General features: G+C 38.7%; 2 protein-coding genes across 2 annotated transcripts; one reads left to right on the forward strand and one right to left on the reverse strand.

The window, feature by feature from the left end:
- Nucleotides 1–4,976: 4,976 nt before the first annotated feature.
- LOC106403343 (ATP-dependent DNA helicase PIF2-like) lies at nt 4,977–9,856 on the forward strand. The gene has a single exon (XM_048760755.1). The coding sequence runs from the start codon at nt 6,868–6,870 to the stop codon at nt 7,747–7,749; it is 882 nt and encodes a 293-aa protein (XP_048616712.1). The 5' UTR covers nt 4,977–6,867; the 3' UTR covers nt 7,750–9,856.
- A 424-nt stretch (nt 9,857–10,280) lies between these two features.
- On the reverse strand, nt 10,281–16,361 carry LOC106404047. The gene has a single exon (XM_048760756.1). It carries the CDS (start codon nt 15,535–15,537, stop codon nt 14,440–14,442), a length of 1,098 nt encoding a protein of 365 aa, XP_048616713.1. The 5' UTR covers nt 15,538–16,361; the 3' UTR covers nt 10,281–14,439.
- Between the last annotated feature and the right edge of the window lie 11,083 nt (nt 16,362–27,444).

A 27,444-nucleotide genomic window follows, 5' to 3' on the forward strand; every position in this document is an offset into this window, starting at 1 on the left:
ACATGATGAAAAGATTGAGAATTGTGATTCTTTACGTTGCTTCTTGAAGTTTACATTTGTAAAGTCAATCGACTTATCCCTTTCCAAGTTTTGTATTTCTCAAGTACAATGGTTATGAAAACTAAGGGAAAGTCGGATGCTGAGAGGCAAGAACCTGAAAGTCAAGAGTCTTCGTTGAGAGGAAAGGCTTTAGCCTCGGAACGAGCTGGTTCTGGGACACAAAGGACTTCTCGACAGCAAACCGTGGCTGCAAAGAAGGCAAAGGAGCAAGAGAAGAGGGCAGGAAAGAGTATACCAGTTGCCACAGATGAGGAGAGTGGCGATGAAAGTGCAGATGAGCAGGCTCCTACAATGAGGGCCAAGATGTCCAAGGGGAAGGAGGTTGCTGATGATAGAGACATGGCGAAAACTCCATCTGAGGAAGAGCTGTATCATCATTTGCTGAATGGGGTAACTTGGACTCCAACCAGATTCGCTGACCTTGATTTGCTGAAGGAGGTGGGTCTCGATTCTGATATTGAGGCAATGCTGGGGCACCTGAAGATGCCCAAACTCCTCACCATGGCCTACCCTGCCTACCGGGATGTCTCCTGTCAGTTTTTGTCTTCCCTTGATGTCACTTACCATGACGCTCCGCATGTGAGGCAAGGATGGGGCAAAATAAAGTTCAAGGTCAATGGGAGAGAGTACAACATGAACTTCAAAGACATTGGGAGAGTCATGGGTTTCCAAGACTTGGCAGACTACAACCTTCCCAAGTGTGAAAACCTCCCAGCTCAGCTTTGGAAGTTAATCACTTGAAACAAGCACTCTACCGGGGCTGACAAGAACTCACATATCCGGCACCCGTCTGTACGCTACCTCCATAGGATGCTCGTCCATGCATTCTACCCACGAAAGCAAGCTGGTAATGTCAACGAGGAAGACATGCGACTGCTCTGTCCGGCTATCCGCCTTTACGCCCCACCTGGAACGTTGCCCCTTCCAAGCAACAACATCTATGCTTCCTTCGGGATGGTCAGCTTCTTCGTGAATCGTCTCGAGCACTACAGAGACTGGGCATGGTACACAACTGATTCGCAACCAAAGGTTGGGATAGGCGGGATGATCACACCACTGCTCCAATTTCTGAATGTTCCCTTGGGAAAGGACGCAGCAGGGCCTAAGTTCATCGATGGCACTTACTTGAGGATTGCCACCTATTTCAGTGGGATGTATGGGAAGGACTACGTCTAGCACTACTACTTGTAGGGCAAGCCGGTCGAAGTGGTTCTTCCAAACCAGAGACTGACGAGCTTGGAGAGACCTGGAGCTATCAGCTTCAACTTATCCCAAGAAGACTTTCTTGGAGAACACGGGTCTCTCGGTCCCATTGCTGCACCAAGGAAAAGGAGTGTTCCGACGAGACACGACTTCACGGAACCTCCTAGGGAAGAATCTGTACCCATCTATGGACCTCCACGCTACTACTTCAAGCCACATGATGGAGTCCTTCCCCCTGGTGCGCTTCATGACGCTCATGACCACATTGGCCGACTTCAGCGATGGAACAAGGCACAAGACAGAACAATCGAAAAGCTGAAGGACAAGTGCAAGGTGCTGAGCAAGACGGTGAAGAAGCAAGCAAAGACTTCAGCCAAGTTCATGAAGAAGGTGGCCGATGTCTTGACCAGAGGAGGAATAGCTGGATATAGCTCAGCGGACTTCGCCTTCGCGAACACATCAGTCCCCCAGCCCCCACCTCAGGCCACTGATCTTGGTTTCCCACTCACTGATAGACAGCTCCAGCGACAATGGAGGAACCCACCCACTCAGCCTTCCGCCTCTGGAAACAAGTCTCCATCGCTAGCCTCTTCAGAAAGTGAAGCTGAGATTGAAGAAGTTTAGAGCCAACAATGGTATGGAGACTACAGCTCAGGACATGGAGGTTACTACACCACGTTCCCACCAGACGACGACGATGCTGGGGCATCTGCCCCCACTTACTATCCTTGAAGGTACTTCTCTACTTTCTCTTGTATATACCATTTCGTTTTTGCATATTAGTTTTCTCTTTTTGGGTATCGCTCTCTCCTTGACAACACAGAGACTGTGTCATTTAAGTTTGGGGGATGTACCAAGTATTTGATCATGTTTGCTTCGATGTTGTTTCATTGAGTCATGCATTGCATACCTATTTGCATAAATTTTTATTTTTTTTTTATCATTTAGTGTGCATCATTTGCATTTCTAGGACAGTCTAGAGCATATAGGTTGCATCTACTTGCATTGGGAGCAATGATTTGAAATTCCTTGTAAAGAACATTACTTTGCACCTGAGTAGCTTATGCACCTCTCAAAAAGACTTGTATGCTTCGAGCCTTGAAAACTCTTCTTGAAACTTGTTGATTGCTGAAACTCAACCTTTGAAGCCAACTACAACCTTGTTTGAACTGAACGAACTTAATGCTTCTTGCTTATGGTCCCTTGTGTATTGAGTCATGGATATACACACTTGAGTTGTCACATCCTTTACGCCAATCTTTTTGACAAACTCGAGTGGTACACCATTCCCAAAACCCTTCCCTCCATTTGAGCTTTCATTATTTGATGAGTGAGGCCTCTTTCGGAAAGCCTTATATGTGCATAATGTTGAGAGTATCGGGAACGACAATGCTTGGTCTTCATTCTTGCTAGATTAGGCACTCTATTGTCTAGCTATAGGTGGGGGTGAGTGTTGTGACTATGGTTTGGAAGCATGAAAAGTTCGAAGGAAAAGAATAGACTCTTTGTGTTTAAATGGATAATCTTATTGGAATTAATAGATAAACGTCTAGCTCGAGTTTATGAAAAGTCTTGGCCCCCAAAAAAGAAAAAAAAAAGGGAATATAAAAGAGAAAAAGAAAAAAAATTATATATAAAAAAAAAAAAAGGTAGCAAAGTTGTTTAGAGCTAAGATTTGTTTAGAAGTTGAGAAAATCCTTTATAGATTTCTAAGAAAAAAAGTTTTATATGCAAAGTGTTCTTGGGATCTTTTGGTGAGAGATGAGAATTGGGTTTGACATTATGAAGTGATTGTGTAACTTGTATGTTTGGGAAAATGGTAGAAAAATGGAGATTGAGCATTGTATGCATGAGTTGGTCCCTTTCTTTGATATATTATGTGCAAAGTCAAAGCTACTTGTTTTGAGAGTAAACCACTTTAAAAGATCATGGATTTTGAACCTCTTGACCCACTTGAATAAAAGCCTTCCCTTACTCAACCAAATGATTTGGACCAATTGACCATTTGCAAGAATTCACTTGATGTTTTATGCTTAATGAATGTGTGGATGCTTGATGATGAGTATAAGGGCAAAATGAGTTGAAATAGGCCTAGAGAAGCTAGAGTGTAATAAGAGAGTGTGCTCATGTTGGATTAGATGTTGAATCGAGTGCTAGTTGTGTTTCTTTTGGCTATGAGCTCCCACCTTCAAACCTCTCTCCCTATGAGTTCTAGAAAGTTCACTTGTGGACAAGTAAAAGAACAAGTTTGGGGGAGTTGATGTCTTGCATATTTACATTGTCTTATCCATTCATCCATGTGCATTTTGATCATATAGACTAGGATTTAGCCACGTTTAGGTTGCATTTTGCATACATGAGTCTTTATCAGGTGTTCGAGTACCACATGGAGTTCTTGGAGGCATTTGGGTGCATTTTGAGCTCAAAAGAAGTGTTCTAGGTGATCATTGGACGAGCAGAGCATGGGAGCGACATCACGGAGCGATGCCATGAGGTCATTCCAAACTACCTCTCAGAGCGACCTCGCTGGAGCGACCCCGAGAAGTCGCTCGCCATCTCATCCCGGTGGAAGCCGAGAACTGACCCAGAGTGACCTATCAGAGCGACCACTCCAGGTCGCTCCCGACCCAGATCGACTTGACCAGAGTGACACCCCGAGGTCACTCGCATGTCTATCGCGTGACGACAACACAATAGAGCCGGAGCGACCTCTCAGAGCGACCCACTGAGGTCGCTCCCGAAGCCCGGAGCGACTTGTCGGAGCGACGTGCCGAGGTCGCTTCACGTCTATTTGTTTGGCCGAATTCATGTTTTCTAAGGGCCTTTTGGTCATTTCATTATGCACGTTTTTTACTTTTGAAAACCTATGTTTTAAGTACCTTTAGCAGCCACCAGACTGATTATCTTTTGTTCTAAAGAAAAACCTTTTGAAAGTTCATCTCTTAAATCATCTTTGTTCATCTAGTTATTGGAATTCTGTGTTTCCAATTCGTTGTTGCATCCCTCTGTATGATTAATCTGAAATCCAAAATGGGTTTAAGAGGAATCATGAAGAGTAGTGAGTAATCACCATTTGAATTCATGAGTTAGGAAGATTAAGGGTGATTAGGTTAGAGCTAGGATGTTTTAGAGTAGATCATTCCAAAACCTTGCTAGTAGAGTAATCATAATGCATCTTCTGAGTTAGCTTCTCAAAAGTTGATCTTTAGGCATTTCCCACCCAAAAGGTGTTCGATGAAATGCTTGAAACAAATCTTCTAAGCTTTTAGCATATTTTGCCAAAGGCATTTGTTGTTAGAAGTGCTAAGATAGCCTTAGACCTGTTAGTAATGATTGCTTCCATATTATTCAACCAAAGACATTTGTTGTTTGAAATGTGTTAGTAAATGAACATTCATCTAGACATAGAGTTTGTTTAGGATCGTGTCTAAGCTTAAGGTTGATAGTTTGATTGTTCGTCTGCCATCCTTAGTTCGAAACTTGATCACCCAAGGTCTAATTCCTATGCCCATGAGTTCTCATTTTCCTTAGTTAAGAAAGTCAACTCATTTACCGTTTTTATTATTCTGAAACTGCATTAGTATTAATCATTAGTTTAGAAAACCCTTTAAATCATCGGTTGCACTTAGATGAAGTAAGTACTTGCATTCTCAGTGCTTGAAATCCCTTAGAATTGGTTCGACAATCATTTATACTACAACATTTGTCTTAGGAGCCTTGAAAACTCCTAACATCACATGACCAAGGAACTCGATTTTTGCTACCTTCCTCATTCACAGGAGGACCAAGATACACATGAAGAACTGCTACCTAGATGCAATGGCTATATGCAAATATTTTGGGTTTCCTGATCTGTTTATAACATTCACTTGCAATCCTAAGTGGCCTGAAATCACTAGGTATCTACAGAAACACAACCTTATTGCGGATGATAGACCCGATATCATTGGAAGGCTTTTCAAAATCAAGCTTGATTCTCTCATGATTCATCTAACGGATAAAGATCTATTGGGGAAGACAGTCTCTTGTGAGTTATTATGTATTGTGTTTTTTTATGAGTTGATGTTTTTTAATATTAACTAGCTCTAACTATTTTGGAATTTTTTTTCTCTCTTTCAGCAATGTACACTGTTGAGTGGCAAAAACGTGGTCTACCTCATGCACATATTCTCTTATTCATGCATCCTAATTCCAAATTTTCAACCACTGATGACATTGACAAGGTTATCTCAGTGGAAATTCCAGACAAAGAGAAATTAACCAGAGCTTTATGATATTATCAAAGATATGATGATTCATGGTCCTTGTGGAGCTGTTAATATGAACTCACCATGCATGGAAAATGGTTCATGTTCAAAGCTCTATCCTAAGAATTTTGCAGATAAAACTACTGTCAACAAAGACGGTTTTCCTGTTTATAGAAGACGAGAATAGGCAGGAAGATTTGTTGAGAAGAATGGATTCAAGTGTGACAACAGATATGTGATACCATACAACAAGGAATTGTCTCTTCGATTTCGAGCTCATATCAATGTGGAATGGTGCAATCAAACGGGGTCTATAAAATACTTATTTATGTATATTAACAAAGGGCAGGAACGTGTCACTGTTTCTGTTGAGCCACCAAACACAGAAGAGTTGAATGAAAAGAAAAAAAATGAAATCAAGGACTTCTTTAATTGCAGGTATTGACAATCACTAATTACGTAAATTTTTGAAGCTGTTGAATTTAACCTATCAATTTTGCAGCTGATTGTCTTTGACCTATCAATTTTGCAGGTACGTCTCAGCCTGCGAAGGTGCTTGGAGGATTTTTATGTTTTCTATTCACTATAGATCAACACCGGTTGAAAAAATTCAGTTTCATCTACCAGGGAAACAAATCATAGTTTTCAAAATGATGACACATGGGAAGAAGTAACTAGCCAGAAATCAATTGAAAACACTATGTTCTTGGGCTGGTTTGAATTGAACAAGGTCAGTGCAGTTGCTCAGACACTCACTTTAGCGGAGATACCAACAAGGTTCACTTGGAATAAAGCAGCCAGAAAGTTTCAAGATAGGAAGAAATGATCGCGATTGGCATAATTAATTATGCCCCACGAAAAATCGAAGAGGCGTTCTATCTGAGGGTTTTACTTAACATCGTCAGAGGTCCAACATGTGAAGAAGAGATTAAAACGTTTCATGGGTTTCTTTATCCTTCATACAAGGAAACATGTTTTGCAATGGGGCTATTAGAAGATGATCAGGAATATATTGACGACCTCGTGAGAGCAAGTTTTACCGGTTCTGCATGTTATATGCGTCAGGCTTTTATCATTATGCTCATGTCTAATACTTTGTCAAAGCCAGAAGTCGTTTGGGAACATACTTGGGAATTTCTTTCAGAAGACATTGAGCATATGAGAAGAAGGCTATTACATAGACCAGGTACGGTAATTCGATTTAAATTTGTTTAAATTTTAAGACTTTGACATGGTTATAAAATTTGTTAACTTATCTTTGTCTGGAATTCAGATCTTTGTTTGAGTGATTCCGAAAAAAAACAGTATGCGCTTATAGAGATTGAGAAGCTTCTAAAGAGTAACGGATTGGTCAAAGATGCCTAAGCCGATACCAGACATTGTTAATAACAATGTATTGATTTTGGACGAGCTCAGTTACGACCAGCAAGAGTTAGAATCTGTCCTTGCCCGTGATCTTCCAAAACTAACGGATGAGCAAAGGAAGATTTTTGACGAGATTACTGATGCTGTTTTCACACAACGAGGTGGTGTTTTTTTTGTAAATGGATTTGGTGGTACATGCAAAACTTTCTTGTGGAGATTGCTTTCTGCTGCAGTACGTGTCAGGCGTGAAATATGTCTGAATGTTGCTTCGAGCGGGATAGCTTCTCTATTGCTTCAGGGAGGGAGGACTGCCCATTCTCGATTTGGAATTCCCATCAATCCTGATGAGTTCTCTACTTGCACATTTATACGAGGAACTGATCAAGCGGATCTTGTGAAAGCAGCCTCACTTATAATTTGGGACGAAGCTCCAATGATGAGCAGACATTGTTTTGAATCATTGGATAGGAGTATGTTGGACATTTGTCGAGATAACGAAAATAAACCTTTCGGTGGAAAAGTTGTCGTTTTTGGTGGAGATTTTAGACAGGTATTTCCTGTCATTCATGGAGCTGGAAGGGCTGAGATTGTTTTGCAGTTAACCAAGAATATGCGGCTTGAGTCAAATAATTTGTCCCCTGAAGTGGCAAAAGATTTGCAGGAGTTCTCACAATGGATACTAGACATAGGAGATGGAAAGATTGGTGACGCAAATGATGGGGAAACACTTATTGACATCCCAGAAGAGTTTTTAATTCTTGATATTGATGACCCAATAGAAGCTATAAGCACTGCAGTCTATGGAGATTCCACTTTTTTACACGAGAAGGAGCCTATTTTTTTTTCAAGAGAGAGCTATATTATGTCCTACTAACGAGGATGTGAACATGATCAATCAACACATGTTGGACAAGCTTGATGGTAAGTAAAGAGTGTCTAAATTTTCTTGCTGCTGTATATTAGTATGTTTCAATTTTTTTCCACTAGACTAACGTTTTAAGTACTTCAATGCAGGAGAGGAAATTTTTTACTTAAGCTCTGATTCAATCGACGCTTCTGATAGGTTTTCAAAGAAAGACCAGGTTCTCACTCCAGTTTTTTTGAACAGAATTAAAGCGTCTGGACTGCCAAATCATAGTCTGCAGCTGAAAGTTGGTTGTCCAGTCATGTTGCTAAGAAACATTGATCCTGTTGGGGGATTGATGAATGGAACTCTGCTCCAGATTACAGAGTTGTATGACTTCATGATAAAGGCAAAGGTTATTACTTGGGAAAAGGTTGGTCGAACTGTGTTGATTCCCATGCTTTCAATTACTCCTTCAGACAAAAAGTTGCCATTCAAAATGAGGAGGAGACAACTGCCTATTGGTGTGGCTTTCGCTATTACTATCAATAAAAGCCAAGGACAAACATTGTCTGAAGTTGGTATATTTCTACCAAGACCGGTTTTTTCACATGGACAAGTATATGTGGCTGTTTCCAGAGTGAGTTCTAAGAAAGGCTTGAAGATGCTGATTGTTGACAGTGAAGGCAAGCCTCAACGCCAAACAAAGAATGTTGTCTTTAGAGAAGTTTTCGATAATCTACGATCTATGTTTTCAGTTCTGTTTTTAGAAAATTGCAGATGATTTGCTTTATTTGCAGACTTTGGTTTTATGTTTTACGTTTCGTTTAAGATTCATAACAGAGCAATAAAATTCCTCTTTGGAACTTTTTGGAAAAGTACGATGTGAGTTTTTGGTGAGGATGTGAAACCTCAGAAACAAACATATGATCGTTGTTGTTAATTAAAATTATTTGATAGCTATTATTTCTAACACGAAAAATGAACTTTAGAAAAAGTTCTACGCTGCAGAAAGCAATTTAATTCTCCTATCTACAGATAATAACACCAAATCAATCAATCAAACTCCGGTTTCAATCCTAACTACCGATAGGCACTTCCATTCCTAGCTTCTAAAATTCTGAAAAGTGTTTAATAGTAACTTACAAATTATATCATTGCAGAATGGTTGGATACATGTCATTACATACTGGTGCGCAAGTTTGGTTTGTCTTTGCCTCATGTCTTTCATCATCATACAACATATAGACTCTATTCTGTAAAATTAAGAGAAAACATTAGTTAACCGTTTAGATTTCACAAAATATTTAATATATTATAGTCATTGTATGTGTTGAGGTTATATCTAATAAAAACTTATCTTTTCTCAGGTTTGAGGTTTTTGTGATTGAGGTTGGAGTCGTATTAATAAAGCTCTACCAGTACTCTCTGTCACTACAAGACCTGCACATGAGTCGTAAACATTAATACGACAACAAACTAAACATATATCATTCAGCTTCTGCTTTATAACAGATTAATCAAATTATTCATACACTAATTTGTTAGTGCCTGAAATAAAAAAAAGTAGAATAAATCATAAGAGACTCCAAATTGAGGAACATAGATTGTACAAGCATAAACATATATCATTCAGTCATTAGCATAAGAGACAGCAAAGAAATTCTTATGGGACATCAGAGAAAGGAAGTAACGAAGGTGAAAGAAGTTAAGATGCATAATCAATTAAAAGGATTACCTCTGTTTATTATCCATCTAAAAAGTTGGAAGTTGTTTTTGCTCGGAAATCTTATGTGACCAAGCAAATCACCCATTCATCTTCTTCATCTGTGAATCTGCAGAATAAAACAATTATTATGCCAAGAGGAAAGGAAATCAAATCAAAATTTATGGTTTGCTTATGATTAATACCCGATGCATGAGAAACATTCACCAAGCAACAGTTTCAATCTTCACCAACGTCCAATCCATCAAGATCGATAGATCTACCCACTGATTCTCTCATCGATTCTCTATTTCAGTTCTAGCGTGTCGTCGATTCCTCAAAGAAAAATTGGATCGAGAAATTTTTCTTTTTACGTTCCCTTTTCTGTTTTTTTTTTAAATCAAACGGCCACAAAAACATAGATTTTGACATAATAGATTTGTTGCTCTCTTTGGGCAATTCTGGCCTATTTTATCTGACAAAAAAAAAATCCTAACCAAATCAAAGCCCAACAGTGTTTTCTTTTAAAACCTACTATAAGCCAATTTAAATACATTATTATTATTAAATATTTCTGTTATTATAATTTAAAAATTATGCATGAATTAAAAATATGTAGAATGAAAAATGAAATGTCTATTATATTTTTCATATAATATTTGTTTAAAAAGTTAAAATTATAAATAAATAACCTTACCAAATATATCATCACAATATGATTAAATTTATTGAGTACAAGTTTACCATTTTAAAATCTTTTAACTAATTAATTAGTTCACAAACAAACATTTTTATTTTTAATAATAATAAATAAATAAAGAAGACAATATTATAAAAATTGACTATAAACAAATAAAAAAATCTATTAAAATATAGATTAGACAAATATTTATTAATTTAAATGAAATTTTACAAAAGAAACGATCCCGCGCTTTGAAAGCGCGGGTCAAAATCTAGTTATATATGAAAAAATGTTTATAAGATATTGCTCATATTTTTATAAGATATTTCTCATATTTTTATAGATCCAATAAGTTTATGTAGTTTGGATATATTATATATAAGTTTATCGTTAATTTTGTATGACAAAAATGTTCATAAGATATTGTTCAATAAGTTTCCCACCGCGTCGGACATCCCTGGCCTCCTAATAATGGAGCAACCGAATTTGAATTTTGGAGGAGTATCATCCGGTCTTCAAATCGGAAAAAAAAGATTGCAGCTTAAGCCATTCTATTGAAAATAAGATTATTGGTTTCTGAATACGAAATGAAGAGATGATTCTCATAGCATGAAAGCATACCCTTTTATAGTCGAAATTCCACCGCCTTCCATGAGTTAAGATCGCATTCAAGAGAGATCATGGGGTATGGATTTAAGAAGGAGTTGAAGAGGGGTAATTTGTAACCGATATCTCTGCGGATTGATAAGGAAGAAGATGAAACAACGCTCTTGGAACTCGTGTTACCTCGATCTCCAATGGCAGAGAAGTACACATTTTTCTTAAAAGTTAATCAGAAATCAAACTCAACAATTTAACCAAATAAATTAATCAGCCTCGTTCAAGTTTTTTGAATTTCCACCGGCGGTTCAGGTTTGGGCACTCTCACGAATTTCATCGGATCTAGATATCTTTTCCACTCAGTCACTCTTTGCAAACATGGATCATTTATTTTGGGGAGTCTCTCTGGAATTGGAAGATCATCAATTAGCATAGATATTATTGTACATATGGAAAGGAAGAAACAACAAGGTATTTAGCAAATTAAATATTGATCGTAGAGATACTCTCAGAATGACAGAAACAGAATCATTACTTTGGGCTGAGGCGCATATTTGACTAACACATGGATTCGATCACACTCGAGTACCCGTAAAACAAATATTACCGTCTATCCATGGTAGATGGTGTTTTACGGATGGATCATGGAAAAATCAGGAAATGAAATCTTTTCGGGACAAGGGTGCTATAGCACACTGGAAGGTTTTGATGGTTTAATGGGAGCGAGGATTACAAGAGCGTGTTCGTCGCTACTTCACTCGGAGATAGAGGCTCTCATTTGGGCAATGAAATGCATGAGGAATCTAAGGCAGTTTATTGTTACATTTGCAACGGATTGTTCTTATTTGGTGAAGATGGTTTCATAACCACAAAGAATACCCAGCCTTTACAAGTTATTTGGAAGACATAAAGATCTTGAAAAAGAGTTTCAACAGCTCAGAGCTCATTCATATACCACAGATGCATAATTCAAGGTCGGACAGTCTAGCAGCACATAGTGCAAGAAAGCAACCGTCATTTGTTATTCATATGGATGTGGAGCTACCATTTTGATTTGCAAAGTCTACATGACTAAATTTATGACAAAAAAAAAAAAATTAATCAGCCTCGTAGCTTTATCTTTCAGCTCTTTAGGCCCTGTTTTCATTAGAATCGTAAAATAGTGCCTTGTTTAACTTTAAGAATGATGTTTTTGTAAAATGTTGTAGAGCTTAATTTTACGAAGGTTAATCCACAAAATTTTATCGTGTTTAATTTTACAAAAGCTTTTTCGTAAAATGTTGTTGAGCTTAATTTTACGAAGCATTTTACATAAACCGTTATCAATTTTAATTTTACGAAATCTGTTTCGTAAAGTATCGCCGAGTTTAATTTTACAAAATTTGTTTGTTAAATGTCATCGAGCATAATTTTACGAAAGTTTTTCCGTAAAGATGTTTTCGAGTTTGGCTGTACGAGAGCTGTGTTTTGGAAAACTCACGTTTTGTGGCTGTTCCACAAATTTAATTTCCTGAGTTTTATATCAGGAACTATAGCTGCGATGAGCTTAATTAACACGATCCAATTTACTCGGAAATTTTCCCGTTTCTTTAGGATTGATTCGATGGAGTTATGAGTAGTTTTTCCGAAGTAAGCTTAGCAGAAAAATATCAAGAATTTGCAGAACATGTTTCTACAGAAGTGATGCTTGAATTTTTACAAAATCTTATATTTCAGAAAATGTTTTAGCAGTGAAGGATGCGATCTCTGTTTTGCTTTGTTTAGTCTTCATCAGCCACTTTAAGTTTCGAGTGATTCTATAGAAATCAGCTTTGTTTCTTTGAAAGTTATTCGGAAGAAGTACAGCGGTGGGGAATCTGCAACCCGATTTGCCGTGCTTCTATTTCTGCGAATAATCTAGAGATTCTCCGCGGTTTCGAGGAGAGCAAGTTTTGTTTTTTTCTAAAAGATTTCAGAAAACGTCTTTTGCTCAAACCCTTACGCGTTGAGATATCTCCAACTCGGTAATTAGACGAATTTTACGGGGTTTGATAGATTTTATCGTTGCCATTTTTGTTTAGACAGAGAATCGCGAGCTCGTTTCGATGCTCTTCTTGTGGCGAAAAGTCCGGACTAGGTTTTTTGATTTTCTCAAGCACTGCGGCGTTAGCGTAAGCGTTGGCCATAGGAGTAGTCACTGCTGGAGTTCTTTTACCAGCGTTGTTCGAGCTGCGAGTTTGTCTTTTATATTTCTAGACATCTTTTCGAGCAAGCGTTTTGCGGCCATGAGTTAAAATAATCTGCCTCCCCTCCCTCCTTCTAGGGCCAAACTGTGGGAACCGAAATTCGCACTGTCGGTTTTAGTGAATAGAGGAAAATAGAGATTCTCGATTTTCCTTGAGGATCTCGATATTCGGCGTGGATCAACGACAAGTGACCAAATAAATACGGAAAATAAATAAAGAAAATAAAAGGAAACTAGAAAGAGTAGATCTTTATTTAGAATCTGCGTAAGAACGTTGTGATCATTACAAAAGATTTTAAAAGCCTCGGCCGCAAGAGCTGTCAGAGAATGCAAATTTCTGAATGAGTCTTGGATGTTCTCTCCAAACTACTAAAAATCCTAAATATGATTTGTTGTATAAAGTATATAGTATGAAAGCGTGTGTGGCCCAAAAAAATGGTAGAACACATAAATATTAGGTTAAAGTCGGCCAGAGGTATTCTTGTAAATAATGTGGAACTTGGGCCATAAGTCGGCTAGGAATCAAGTTGGGCTTTGCGCGCTTTGCTATCGATCGACGACAAGAGCTGTCCGCCGATCGACGGTTGACTCTGAATATCGACTCTTGACTGGTTCGTTGGACAGTTACGAGTTTCTTCTATCTTTAGCTCTAAAATGCCCCAAAATCACCATCTATCTCAAAAACACTCTTGAACCTGTAAATACTCTAAAAAAAACTTTAAAACATAATAAAAAACTTCTAAAACACTTACATGGCTAAAAAGGGTAAAATTAATTGTATATCATTAGTCGCCACTTTTCTCGGAGATAAAGGGTTTTATTTCGGCAATTGAATGCATGAGGAATTTAAAACAGTTTACTGTTACATTTTGTTCTTAGCTGGTGAAGATGGTTTCGGAACGAGAAAAATTAGCCAGCCTTTGCAAGTTATTTGAAAGACATAAAGATCTTGAAGAGAAGTTTCAACAGTTTAGAGCTCATTCATATACCACAGACGCAAAATTCAAGGGCGGACAGTCTAGTACAGAGTGCAAGAAAGCAACCGTCGTTTGTTGTCCATATGGATGCGAAACTGCCATTTTGTTTACAGAGTCTATATGAGTAAATTGCTGACAAAAAAAATAAAATAAAAAATCAGCCTCGTAGCTGTATCTTTCAGCTCTTTAGGCCTTGCTTTCTTTAGAATCAAGCACATAAAAGATAAAGTCTCACTTAAAATCCAAATTTCGCAACCGAACTGTGTAGTGACTTAAGCGTAATTAAAACAAACGAACTGTACTTTTTTCCAATGTTAAACTCATGCGTGGAGTTTAGTCATAGGCGTTATCGGTGGTATCACATTAGCAGGTGAGTGCTCCAGAAAATTTTGATTTCAATAAAAGGGTGTTTGGATCGGTTTAATCAAACACAAAGATCATTTACAAACTTTTAAAAATCCAACGGACTATACATGTTTCCTATGTTTGACTACTTTATTTGCTCTTGTGTTGCATCAGAAGAATATGCCGGCTAATAATATGAATCTTGATTGACTCCCTTGGTGACAGTTTGATCTTGGATGTCATATCCATGAGTATTGAATATGAGTCCACGAGGATTGGTGGTTATGGTGTTGTTCCATGGAGAGGTATCTTGATGCCATGAATCTTGAAAGTAAATCAGGTTGTTCGGCATTGCCAATCTTGAGAAAGATATATCATCATAAGGATCCATCATCATCTGACGATGTTGTTGTTGTGGATGAGTGATGCCGGCTTCCAGGTCAGCTAGATTGAATATTTCATCTTGGTTAACACACTCATCTTCCATGATTACAAGTGCGTTGTTTATCCTTCCGGAATCTTGACGTTGAGGAGGAAGAGAAATCGGTGGATGTTGTTGTTCTTGAGTGGCCTTATCAGAATATGCCATAATGGTTTGAAGTCCCAATCCCTGTCCTTCACCAGAAGGGGTCATGTATTGAACTGAAAATCTTGAATCATCAGCTTCAAAAGGAGGAATCAGTGGCCGTTGTTCAAGGAGTCTATTGTTGTCAAACATATTGTTGTTGTCATCGCTGTTCTCTTGTTGTGGCTGCTCTGGGACGATGCCATTGTCTCCGTTTTTTCTCTCTGGGGACTGGTCAACGACAATCTTGTTATTGTCACGGAGATGACACAAGACTACTTCTTGGAACTGAGCATCGTTCTCACTTGCAAGCCAATACTCCGTCATACACCAACCAGTGGTGTCTCCTTTAGGCTTTCCCTTGACTTTCTTGTGGTACGCGAGTTCTGTTTTGTATCCGATCACAACCTTCGGGTTGTTACGGTCAGTGATCGCCTTCTTTACGCCACTTGTCCTCCAAGTTCCGCCGTTACTGCTTCCTCTACCGGGAACCGTGCGTTTGGGCCTGCTCCCCAAATTACGTGTCCTAACAACAAAGTAAAACCACATGTTCTCTTTGAACTGATCATTCTTGACGTGCGGAAGAAGCCACGGCTCGTCTTCATAAAGTTTGATATCTGTGATGAAACCATCTTTTCCTGTATCAACTCTGTTGCGTAGATAATACCCCACCAAATTCTGGTCAATCGGAGAGAACTTTAAGTCCCTTGGATGAGCCATATTAAATCTTTCTGAATCAATTAGAAGATGCTTCACAACAAAACCCTAGAAAGACAGTTTCAAAAGAATCAAACTAATGCATACGCCAAAAACAACTGGATGTGCGCAAGAATTAATGCACTGAAAGTCTTAACGTACCTTGGTAGCTTTGATGTTTTACTGCAGCGTAAACGAATCCCTAAGATCCCCTCCCCAGAAATCCTATGTCGAAAGCAAAACGAAGAAGAGTGCACTGCAAGAAACAAAGCACTAATGATAATTTATCTTTTGGTTTCAAACAAAGCACTGAGAGTGTACTTATAAAACAAGGATGAGCCGACTAGTCAAGTATCTCTATCCGAAACATCTTATTTTCCTTTTCCAAATAGATTGATCTCCCACATAATATTTTCCTATATTTGATTTGTTTTATAGTTTTATACGAAATTAGTATCTGGAATCGCTTTCTTATTCCGAATTAGCTTCCATTATATATTTTTCTTAGTATTTTTGAGCAGTTTGTTGCCTTATAAGTTACTATTATCTTAAAAATAAAGGTTTTAATTATTTTTTTAGAAAACTTTAGTTTTTGGAAACTAAGAATAGGAAAAAGCTATTTATTAATTTTCAAATGGAATTAAACTTTTTAAGGAAAGTTTTATGAATACTTAATTATAATTTCAAACATAAAAACCACCTGCATGTATTCACTTTAAGTCTCATCAAAATTCATGTAAACAAATATGTGTAACTAGAAATTATTTGTGAACTAAATTAAAATTAGGAAAATTCTCTCAAATGGCTGTAAAATAGTTTTTTTCACCAAAAGAATCCACAAAGAAAAAAATTACCAAAAGAAGTTCAATTAAGGGGAATTTGCCAAAACTAACTCACAACTTGATTTTAACCCCAAACCTATACCCAAACTTGAATCAAATGCAAGACTAACGTAAAAGCCTTTTGAAATTACAGCCGAGCCCCTTGTGACCAAACAAAAAACCGAAGCCATTTTTACGAATATAGCCCCAGTAAGTCGTCTCAGTCTTCTGAGATGTTGGAAGTCGTCTGGATGACTTTTTTGTAAGTCGTCTGGTACCAGTTTATCTTAAAAATAATTTATAAATTTTGTAAAAATATTTTGATGAGTGAAAAATAAAAATCATGTAATTATAAACAGTTTTAAGTGATATAAATTAAGATATGATAAAATTGATTTGTTTTTAAGATAGATGAGTGAAAGTAGTGAATCATGATATTCTTTGGTTTAGGGGTTTGGCAAACATATGTTGTAGTATTGTATGTATTCTTAGGGTTAGATTTTGGAAAGCTGAAATGTTTTTTTCAAAAATTTAATTTTCACCTATATGTGTTTATTTCTGTGTATAGTAAACACCATTCAAGTTTGATTTGATTTTATGAAGTGTTTAATTAGATAATTAAGTTTAGGGGTTATGTTTAGGGTGTGGACGACTTATATTTCAGTCGTCTGGTGAATAATTTTACCCAGACGACTTATATTTCAGTCGTCCACATCGTACCGAACCTTTAATTTTACCAATGTACGTTTTAACCTAACCGGATCATTTATCGGACATATTAAAACTATTTTTTTCACTTTTTCACAACTTTACGAAACCCTAGCGCCGTTTCTCTCCAAGGGCGATTTCGAAGGAGATAAGACGAAAAACCCTACCGTGATCGTGTTCCGCCGTTCTCTTCGCCGGTAATCTCTCCGATTACGACGAATCTTGTTTCTCCTTTATGCCGTAGAGTATTTTCGTAGTTTAAACTGACCATCTGCTTCCTTTTTTTCAGATCTGAAATTTCGTTTGCCAAACTCCGCCGCCGGTATGTTATTTCTCATGTCTTAAGGCGTTTAGCCGTCGAAAAACCCTAAAAATTGTAGTCTTGATACTTCTTTTCCCTTCGATTTGCAGATCTGTAACCGTTTGGGACCACATCTTCTCTGACCATATCTTCTCCGACAATATCTTCTCCGACTGTAAGTCATTCGTCTTTTGTTTAAAAGATGGTTTTTCTCTTTATTCAGATATGCATGCTCAACAAGATTTTGAGATCTGTAGGAGGTCGGTTGTGACGATTGTTGTAGTCTTTTACTGAAAGACTACTCGTTCGACTTCCAGGAATGGAACCAAGTAGCCTTCTCACTTCCTGGATGTCGTCCGAGTAGTCTTCACTTCCTGGAAGTCGTCTGCAAGTCTTCTACAGTATTTAGAATAGTGCGCTACCTATGTGTTTGAGATGGTTGTTTGTGATTGTTTGCAGGCCTTAAAATGGATTTACCAGAACTCCTGCCGAGGATGTTTACATTAGGAGAAGAGCCTACTGCAATCAGGAGCATTTCATATCATTCTGATTTTCTCAAAGCTGACGAATATGAGGATCTGAAGGCGTCGAAGTTGGGAGTGTTCATCAAGTTCAAGGAGCTTGGCTTTGGATGGACTTCAAGGCTGGTACATTTTATTCTATGTTTCCAGCTGTACATCAAGAAGAAGTTTGAGCTCTGGAGTCTTGTCGTTTTACAACCTGTGAGGTTTTCACTGATAGAGTTTGAACACCTCACTGGTCTGAACTGCGAGTACATCAAGGACCTAGAAAATCCAAGGTGTGAGGTTACGAAGGAGATGGGTTCTTTCTGGGAGAAGATGGGTGTTGATCTCAATACTGGGCCAAGTATTGAACAGATAACAAAAGCATTTTACAGATACGACGAGTGGTCTCGGGATGATCGCAAGCGACTGGGATACCTTGCCATCTACGCATGATACATTGAAGGGAAAAAGTTCTCAACCGCTACACCGGATAGTCTTGCAAGGCTAGTGATGGATTTAGAAAAATTTGAGAATTATCCATGGGGGAGAGTGGCGTTTAAGGTGCTGATGGATTCTCTGAAGGCAAAAGACTTGACGCAAACAGGTTACACTGTTGATGGGTTTATACAAGTCCTCCAGGTGTGGGCGTACTATGCTATGCCTGAATTGGGTGCTATTTATGGGTCTCCCGTACCAGACAGACCATCTCCACTGTTGCTGGCTTACAAGGGTGGCCAAGGACGACGCAGATGGTTTAAGTCGGCTATCAACAGACATGTACTTAACTTCACTCCCTAAGACTTCTCAGACTACTTAAAGTTAAGTCGTCTGGAAAGTCTTCCAACAAAAAGACTTCTCAGACTACTTAAGTTTAAGTCGTCTGAGAAGTCTTTTTGTTGGAAGACTTTCCAGACGACTTAAAGTTAAATCGTCTGAGAAGTCTATTCGTTGGAAGACGTCCATCTTTGTTAATCCGTCAAATAGTTAAGTTTATATCTTTTATTTACTGCAGATTAACGTGAACAACTTTGTTCAGAAGGATGAAATGTTTCCAGAATGGGACGAAGACGCAGAGGACCCTGCCGCGGATAACATAATTAAAGTCATGTTTAATGATCCTGGATGGAAGTGGACCATGGACTGCTGGCAAGTCACCGGTACTCACAAGGTTATGAAGATGGAAGTGAGTGCAGTGAAGACGGAAGTGAGTCCAGTGAAGTCAGAGAGTGTTGTGACGGAAGAAAGTAGCAGACCTAGGAAGAAAGCTCGTAAAGGGTCTTTTGTTTCTGCTGAGGCACCTGCAGCGGGTAGTGATGGCTTTGGGATGACGAAAGAGCAGATTGAAAGGGCCTTCAAGGACATATCTGATGCCATGAGTGATGGCTTTGGGACGTGCCTTAGGGAGATCAAGTTGCTGGGGGATAGGATGGGAGCTGTGGAGAAGAAGGTGGGAGTCACCAAAAAAGGGAGTTCATCTGATGATCTTCAACTTACAAAACCTGTGCACGAACCCGGGGTTAGTACCAAAACCTCTCCCAAAATTGCAAAGAAGAGAGTCACTAGGCAAAGTGTTAGGAAGAGTCAGAACTGATGTGCTTTGTTTCTTGTGTGCTTTGATGAACCATTGTATGCCTTGATTATGAACATGTGTGCTTTGTTTCTTGTGTGAATTTGATCTTTGGTTAATAGTTTATAAACACATTGTGAACTCGAAATTGATCTTTGGTTAATAGTTTATTTCATGTGTGAATTTGATCTTTGGTTAATAGTTTATAAACACATTGTGAACTCGAAATTGCAAAGTGAAAGTGTGAATGAGACGAAAGCAGGACAGAAAGAAGCCAAAGAACCGAGTGTTACTACATAACCGAGTTCCTCGACAGAGCTCTGTCTTGTGAAACTTGCAGACGACTTACAGAGTGATGAACCTAGCATTCTTATATTGGACAAACAAGTACCCACTACTTCAGATTTACTCTTGGAGGAAGCTAGAAGGCAAACAAAGAAGGAGACTGCTATGGTGAATCTCCGTGAAAAAAGTGAGCGAGAAAGGAAACTTGCTCCCACACAGCAAACTCCTTTTAAGGGAAACAACACTGCCAAACAGATCATTCCAAACAAAAAGGTTGGCCGAGGCTATGATCCCTTTGCACCCTATGACAAGAAGAAGTCGAAGGAGCTCACTGAATGGCTGGAAGAAGATCCGTAAGTTGCTGGAATGTCCTATAAAACAGCTCTTGAAAAAAAATAATTGATTATTTACATTTTGTGTTTGCAGTTCTTATAAACTGCCTCTGAAAAAAAAAACCACGTAGATGTCCAAGTCGGTTTTATCAGGTCCTCCGAACCCCCTTAGAATGGTTGACCGACCATGTAAATCTTCTGCTATTTTCTTACTCTTATACGTAAGTCGTCTGGTAGTTCTTCTGACTTGTATTGTTTTATATGCAGCAAATGGATGCTTTTATTAATTTACTGAGGCAACGGTACCAAGACCATCCACAACATTTCAGGAGCGAGAGAATGTGCTTTCTTGATCATATATTTTCTCGGCAGTGGAGGGCATCCTACCCTGATTTTAAGAGCGACAAGGGAGATGCCAACGGTTTAGGAAGAAGACTCCCTGGTGGGGTGTGGAATTATCATGCAGAGGAGATACTTTCTTTTTGCCAATCTAAGAAGGTTTGGGGGGTGGATGTGGATGATATCTATGCACCTGTGAACTTCAAGAACCAGCATTGGTTTGCTATATGGATATCGATCCCTAAGAGGCACATAGTCGTCTGGGACAACATTTTCAAACATATTAGCCCTGAAGAACTCGATGAGGTAATGGAGCCTTTTGTCACAATGGTCCCTTATCTGCTTGTTGAGTGCGCTGTCTCTGACGAACAAAAGGTTCAATACACATTGGAGCCATACACATATGAGAGACAAACCGTTGGAGTACCTCAGTGCCGAGTTGGTGATTGTGGCCCCTTCACTCTGAAGGACATTGAATGACATGCTCTTGGGATGGAATTTCCCAAAGCATTATGTCCTAGAAACGGGAAGACCATCATGGAGAAGATGGCGGTGGATATATTTCAAGAGCTTCCTATGTGCCAAGAATGGGAAAACCAAGACAATGATGAGAACCTGGGAACGTATGAGTAGATATTGGATGTGTTATTTGTATTTGAACTTGATGCTTTTGTGTACTGTTGTATGGTAGATTAGGCTACGTTAACAGGTTCAGGATAGGATGTTGTTTTTTGTAACCTATCCTCATACCAAACTAGAATTCCGTAGGAAATTAGTTTGGTAGTGCAGTAACCTTTCGGATAATGTAATGTTTGTAACCTTTCGTTGGACGACTAACCAGAAGGTCTTCTAGACGATTTACCAGAAGGTCGTCTACAGAGAAGTTCATAAAACATAGAGTCTACAGAGAAGTTCATAAAACATAGAGTCTACAGATAGATAGATAGATTCGAAGACATGAGAGAATTCTAGTTAAGTCGTTGGACGACTAACCAGAAGGTCGTCTGGACGATTTACCAGAAGGTTGTCTACAGAGAAGTTCATAAAACATAGAGTCTACAAATAGATAGATAGATTCGAAGACATGAGAGAATTCTAGTTAAGTCGTTGGACGACTAACCAGAAGGTCTTCTGGACGACTTACTTGAAGGTCTTCCACGTTAGTTCTTACATTGTGGACGCTTATGGCCAGTTTCTTTGCAGACTGAGCACCTATAAACCCTGTGTTGCTTCCGGGGTGTGCGTCCTCTCATCCTGGATAGCTCCAACCAAGATTGCCATCTTGATTTATTCTGTCTCCCCGGACCACTCTTTACTTCCGGAGGAAAGCATGTGCGTGCCTCAACTTGTTGTCCAACACAAGGATATATATTCTCTGTGCAAACAAAGTATCCTTTGAGTAGACCGGCCATACAAGTGTGGAGATATGCAAACCAGCTGCTGTTCCAGCTGCTATAGCATGAGAGCAAGGTATTTTCTCGACTTGATAGACACCACAATCACACTTTTGAAGTTCCAGATCAACATTACAGTCCCTATTGCGACCTTTCACAAAGAACTTCCATCCATCAATTTGTTGGACTCTCATAGTATACCCGATCTCCTCTCAAACAGCAAGCAAGTGTTCAACACCCCGACTATTTTGAGTTGTAAGACTCAAAGCATCTCCTCTCTTTTTCCAATACCACCTTCCTAGCTTCTCCCTTATGAACTCCAGCAGGAACTGAATAGGAAATCCTCTTGCTCGCTTCAGTGCGGAATTAATTGATTCAGCGATATTGCTCGTTTTTAAGTTGTGCCTGTCTCCCTGACAATGAACCCTTGACCATAGGCTCACATCGACATCCTCCAGATACTCAGCAAGATCCGAATTTGCACTCTGTATCTCATCCATGTACCGATCAAAATCGTAAAGTGTATGAGCATAAGCAGCACCTTTCACCAAGTACAAGAGATGCTTCCCTTTATATTTTTTGACAATATTCTCTTGAAGGTGATAATAACATATTCCTTGGGTTGCCCAAGGAAACACCTTTTCACACGCTTTTATAATGGAGGAGTGCCTGTCGGAGACTATCACCAGAGGATACTCATCAGATACACAACTCACCAATTTTGTGAAAAACCATTCCCAAGATTCATCATTTTCACCATCTACGATCCCAAAAGCCAATGGATATATCTGAAAATTACCATCTTGTGCGGCTGCAACCAACATAGTACCCTCATACTTCCCACTTAGGTGAGTCCCATCCACCACAATGACCCTTCTCTAATACTTAAAACCTCTGATAGAAGCTCCAAAAGAGAGAAATAGATACTTAAATCTATTTAGAGAATCAAGTTCTATAGAAGTGATAGAACCCGGATTTGCTGCCTTGATTTGCTCCAAATATGAAGGCAGTCGTTCATACCCATCTTCCGCTGATCCTCTCACCATTTCTTGCGCATATAACAATGCTCTGTATGAAGTGGTGTAATCAAGTGTCATGCCAAACATGTTCTTCATTGCATCTTTGATATGCTGCGGATTCAACCCATCAATGATTCCAACACGATCTATAAAAAGTCGACCAATGTACTTCGAAGTACAGTGTTTCCGCTGAGCGATTCCGTCTGTGATGGAACATGTATATGTTTCCACATACTTGGTTACCCAAAACGTTTTAGTCCCATGTTTCACACTTGCTCTGACCTTCCATTGACAACCACTAACACGACATGTTGCCACAAAGAGAGTTTTTGTTGACTTGTATATTCTGAAGGAGAACCTACGCCTCACCGCTGTGAACCGCAACTCTGAAAGCAGTGCATCCCTACTAGCAAAACTCTTGTTGACATAGATTCTGTCTGCAGATGATCCTTTTCCTTCACAACCATATGCCCCTTTGTAATCTTCAAAACAGATTTCATCATCTTCTTCCTCATCCTCGTCTTTAACCTTTCCACACTCACTATAATCCTCAGCATCAGCGACAATAGGGATCTCAGCATCCTCCTCCCCATCATGATCCTTAGCTTCAACCCCTCCTCAGTTTCATCTCCCTCCTCATCTTCATCCCCCACATCAGCTTCATCCCCCTCCTCAGCTTCATCCCTTTCCTCAGCTTTATCCCTTTCCTCTGAAACCGTTCTCATCTTGCTAAAGCTTGATACACAAAGACGTACTTCATGCGTTTTAGTTATCTCGAGCAAGTTCCGAACTTGTCTATCACTTGTAACATGAATAGGAGGAAGGTCTGGAGCCATCTGTTGTAATGAGTAGCTTAACTCCACAGACTCTGTGTTCATGTCCAGGTTATAATCTTCTTGAGCCATTGCAACAAGATCAGCATGTGTCGAACCTTCACTCAAAAATAACATTCTCGCTCCTTTGAAATGATCAACCACAAAATTCCAATATCCATCTTTCAACAACCATTCTCCATACACTGCCTGTAACTGGCGCATCATCTGAAAAAGTCAAAATAAAACACATTAGCAAACATAGAACAAAGAAAAGGAAAGTTTATTAAAGATCGACGCAGACGACTTCAATCTAAGTCTTCCAGACGGCTAAAATATAAGTCGTCTGGTTAATGCAGAGGTTATTTTTGCAATTGACTTTGAAATCTGTTATCTGAGACGACTGAAAAATAATTCGTCTACTTTTGTTTGGTTAAAAAAAAACCTCCAAAAAAGCTAGACGACTTACATTTCAGTCCTCAGAGGTTAGTTTTGCATTTGACTGGATTATTTCAGAAGTTTGACTTTCCTGGACGACTTACATTTCAGTCGTCTTGGTGAAAAATTAAAATATCAATATTTTATTAAAACTCGACGACTTACAATTAAGTCGTCATAGGTTAGTTTTGCAATGGAAAAATAAAAATTCAATATTTAATTATATATAGACGACTTACAATTCAGTCGTCCGTCCGACGACTTACATGTAAGTCGTCCAGGGTTTACGAGGTTTGAACAGAATATTGGAATAAAATCCTGGACAACTTACATGTAAGTCGTTGGGCGGACGACTGAATTGTAAGTTGTCTGGGTATAATTAAATATTGAAGTTTTTTTTTCAATGATAAAACTAACCTACGACTACTTACATGTAAGTCGTCGGGTTTTAATAAAATATTGATATTTCAATTTTTCACCAGACGACTGAAAAATAAGTCGTCCAAGAAAGTCAAAACTCCGACAAAATCCAGTCAAATGCAAAACTAATAAGTCGTCTAGGTTCTTTGGAGATTTTTTTGTAACCAAACAAAAGCATACGACTTATATTTCAGTCGTCTCAGAAAACAGATTTCAAAGTCAATTGCAAAAATAACCTCTGCATTAACCAGACGACTTCCAGGTAAGTCGTCTACAGCCAGACGACTTACCTGGGAAGTCGTCTGGACGAACAGATCTGGAAAAAAACTCGATTTCATACCTTAAATTGGTGAGATAACTTCCTTAGCACACATAAGGCTTCTCCAAGCACACATAATCTCAAACAAAAGTGACCCACCCAGAATCGTTAGTTTCTATGACTCTATGAACCATAAAAAATGTAGAATCAAAATCTTGAGTTTTTTTAGCTGAATGTGGAGAGAAAGTGAGAGAGATGTTGTGTTTAGTTCATAAGAATGGAGAAAGAAGAAGGGTAAATCGATTTTAAGAGCATTAATATCTTCAAATTGGTTGTTCATGGTGGTTGGGGTATTGATGACAATGACAATCTTGTAATTACTTGAAGATGACGAGGGTGAGAGAGTGAAAATGTCATTTTCGAAAAAAAAAAAATTTGATGGCATTTTCGTGAATTATATGAACTTGTGGGATGAATAGGGCAAAACTAATTTCCAAAAAAAAAAGAGGTTAGTTTTGTGTTTGACTTTGAGTTTTAGGTCAATTTTGTAAAAGGCCCTTCAATTAAAGAGGTAAAAAAACCTTTTATCGTTACTTTACATATATATATATATATATATATATATATTGAAATATACATAATTATTTAAATATATAAAAAAATAATCGGTACCAACTTTATAGGTACTTTAAATCGGTAAATATTTAAATTCCTATTTAAATTGTCTAATTTGGAATAATAGGTTTTTAGGTTTCGAACTTTCTTTTTTGAATCCTTTTTCAAATATTTTTTCGAATGAACCTGTGGAAGAGGTTTGAAAACGTAGGGATTCAATTTTCTTTAGAACTACCACCATCATTTCTACAGTGTGGCAAGCCACATCTAATCGGTACCAACTTTATAGGTACTTCCATGTCTTAGCCTTAGGTGTGCAACCTGACCATCCAGCCCACATTTGAGTAGACACCATCTGACATACCAATATACTGACCTCATTTCTAAGATAATTGTGTAGGCTTTATCTTGGGAATATCGATCAGTGAAGACATGGAATCTTACCGCAGCAGGTTTCGGAACACACATACAGTCTTCCATGATCCCTTTCATCTTTAGTTTTTCCTTTTGGTCGATTTTTATCCCTTCTTTTTTTTTTCTTTTATTCATTATTTTTTATATCTGACAAAGATGATGTAGATGAAAAATGGGGTCACAAAAGAGCGTAGACGACAAAGGCTGGACCGACTCTTCGACGTGATCATCTTGTCCATCCCGACAAGCTCTCTTACTCTATTCTCAGCAAATTTCTTTTGCCGCTTCTCGACAGTCCTCTTCTTCGTCTTCTGCCTCTCCTTGGCAGGACTCTCTCGGTTGGTCTCAAGAATCTCCGCTTGATCAATTCTATCCCTTAGTGATTGGGAACAATCAAAATAATCTTCTTGCTCTGCAGCATGATCGGCCCTCGATATCTTAGAAGACTTGCCTTTCTTCTTCTTCTTAGACCTCGAGGCCTCAGAAACCTGATCAATCTGATCGACCCCTACGACTTTGACATTCTCAGCTTCGATAGTCTTTGTAACTGGAGCCAAGCTCGCCAAAGTTCCCAACTCCATCCCATCGAGTATAGCCACGGGACTCATATCCTCCAAGTTTAGTTCTTCGCCCGGGAGAGAACTGTAACCTGGAGTCGTATTCATCTTCTTGCTCTTCTTGCTGTTTTTTACTCGGTACGAGTCTCGTACCAGCAGTCGCAACACAAGGGATATCAGATAGCCAATCGACTGTAAAACAAAACAAGTCAAAACTGGTAAGCCAAGCAGAAATCCAAAAAATGCGCAAAATTCAAAAATCTGAATAAAAGTTCTAAGGCTGAGGAAGAATACCTTTCGCAATACGTCTCTTTTTCCTTTGGATCATCGTGCAGTCAAATCCTGACCACTGCTGATGACTAAGAGCAACAACCCTAAGAGAGTTCAGAAATAAATCTTCAGGATATGCGATATGCGATAGTATTGGGATGAATAACTTCAAAACAAAAAGAAGAATGGTGAGTTAGATTTCAAGCCGAGGAATAAATACTTAGCGTCAACAATCTACCAATTCTAGGACTCCATATGTGACGCTCCCGATCGTAGATGACCAGAAATGACACGGTTGATGCTCCCTGAAAGCCAATCCATGGTTCCCGAATACTTCCGAGTTCCTTGGACTAGCAATCTGAGAACATCAACGCTCCTATCAGATATCACTCAAGGCTTTTCAACCCGATGATGCAATACCCGATAGTTAGTTCGTCCCAGATAAGAACTAATATCATATGGAACCCGTACTTTAAAAACAATCTTTATACATTATATACTTATTCAAAAGCATCTTACATAAATGTTAAAGGTTAAACTCCAAAAAAAATTATACATAGGATAAATCAAAACGACTTTTTAAGGATAATTAAACTACCTCTGTCTAATGCTATTTCTTCCCGTCCCAGAGTAAGGTCTCTTGCCTACTGGTCACATGTATCACAAATGAGTCATGAGTAACTAATTTACTTAGTGAGTCTAATCCTGCACCCCCAACACATACATTTAACATCCCGAAGAATTGACACTATTTGAATACAGTGGAAATATATTCCATAATTATTATAAATATATATATGACCTATTTCCATCTATGTGAATCTTATCTTAACATCACCTCCATAACACCCGCCATTCACTCATACTTACCATA

Source organism: Brassica napus, chromosome C6, assembly GCF_020379485.1.
Source record: "Brassica napus cultivar Da-Ae chromosome C6, Da-Ae, whole genome shotgun sequence".
NCBI classification, from domain to species: Eukaryota; Viridiplantae; Streptophyta; class Magnoliopsida; order Brassicales; family Brassicaceae; genus Brassica; species Brassica napus.

Coding starts and splice junctions, on each gene's coding strand:
- LOC106404047 (XM_048760756.1), bottom strand. CDS start 15,537: ATGGCTCATCCAAGGGACTTAAAGTTCTCTCCGATTGACCAGAATTTG.
- LOC106403343 (XM_048760755.1), top strand. CDS start 6,868: ATGCCTAAGCCGATACCAGACATTGTTAATAACAATGTATTGATTTTG.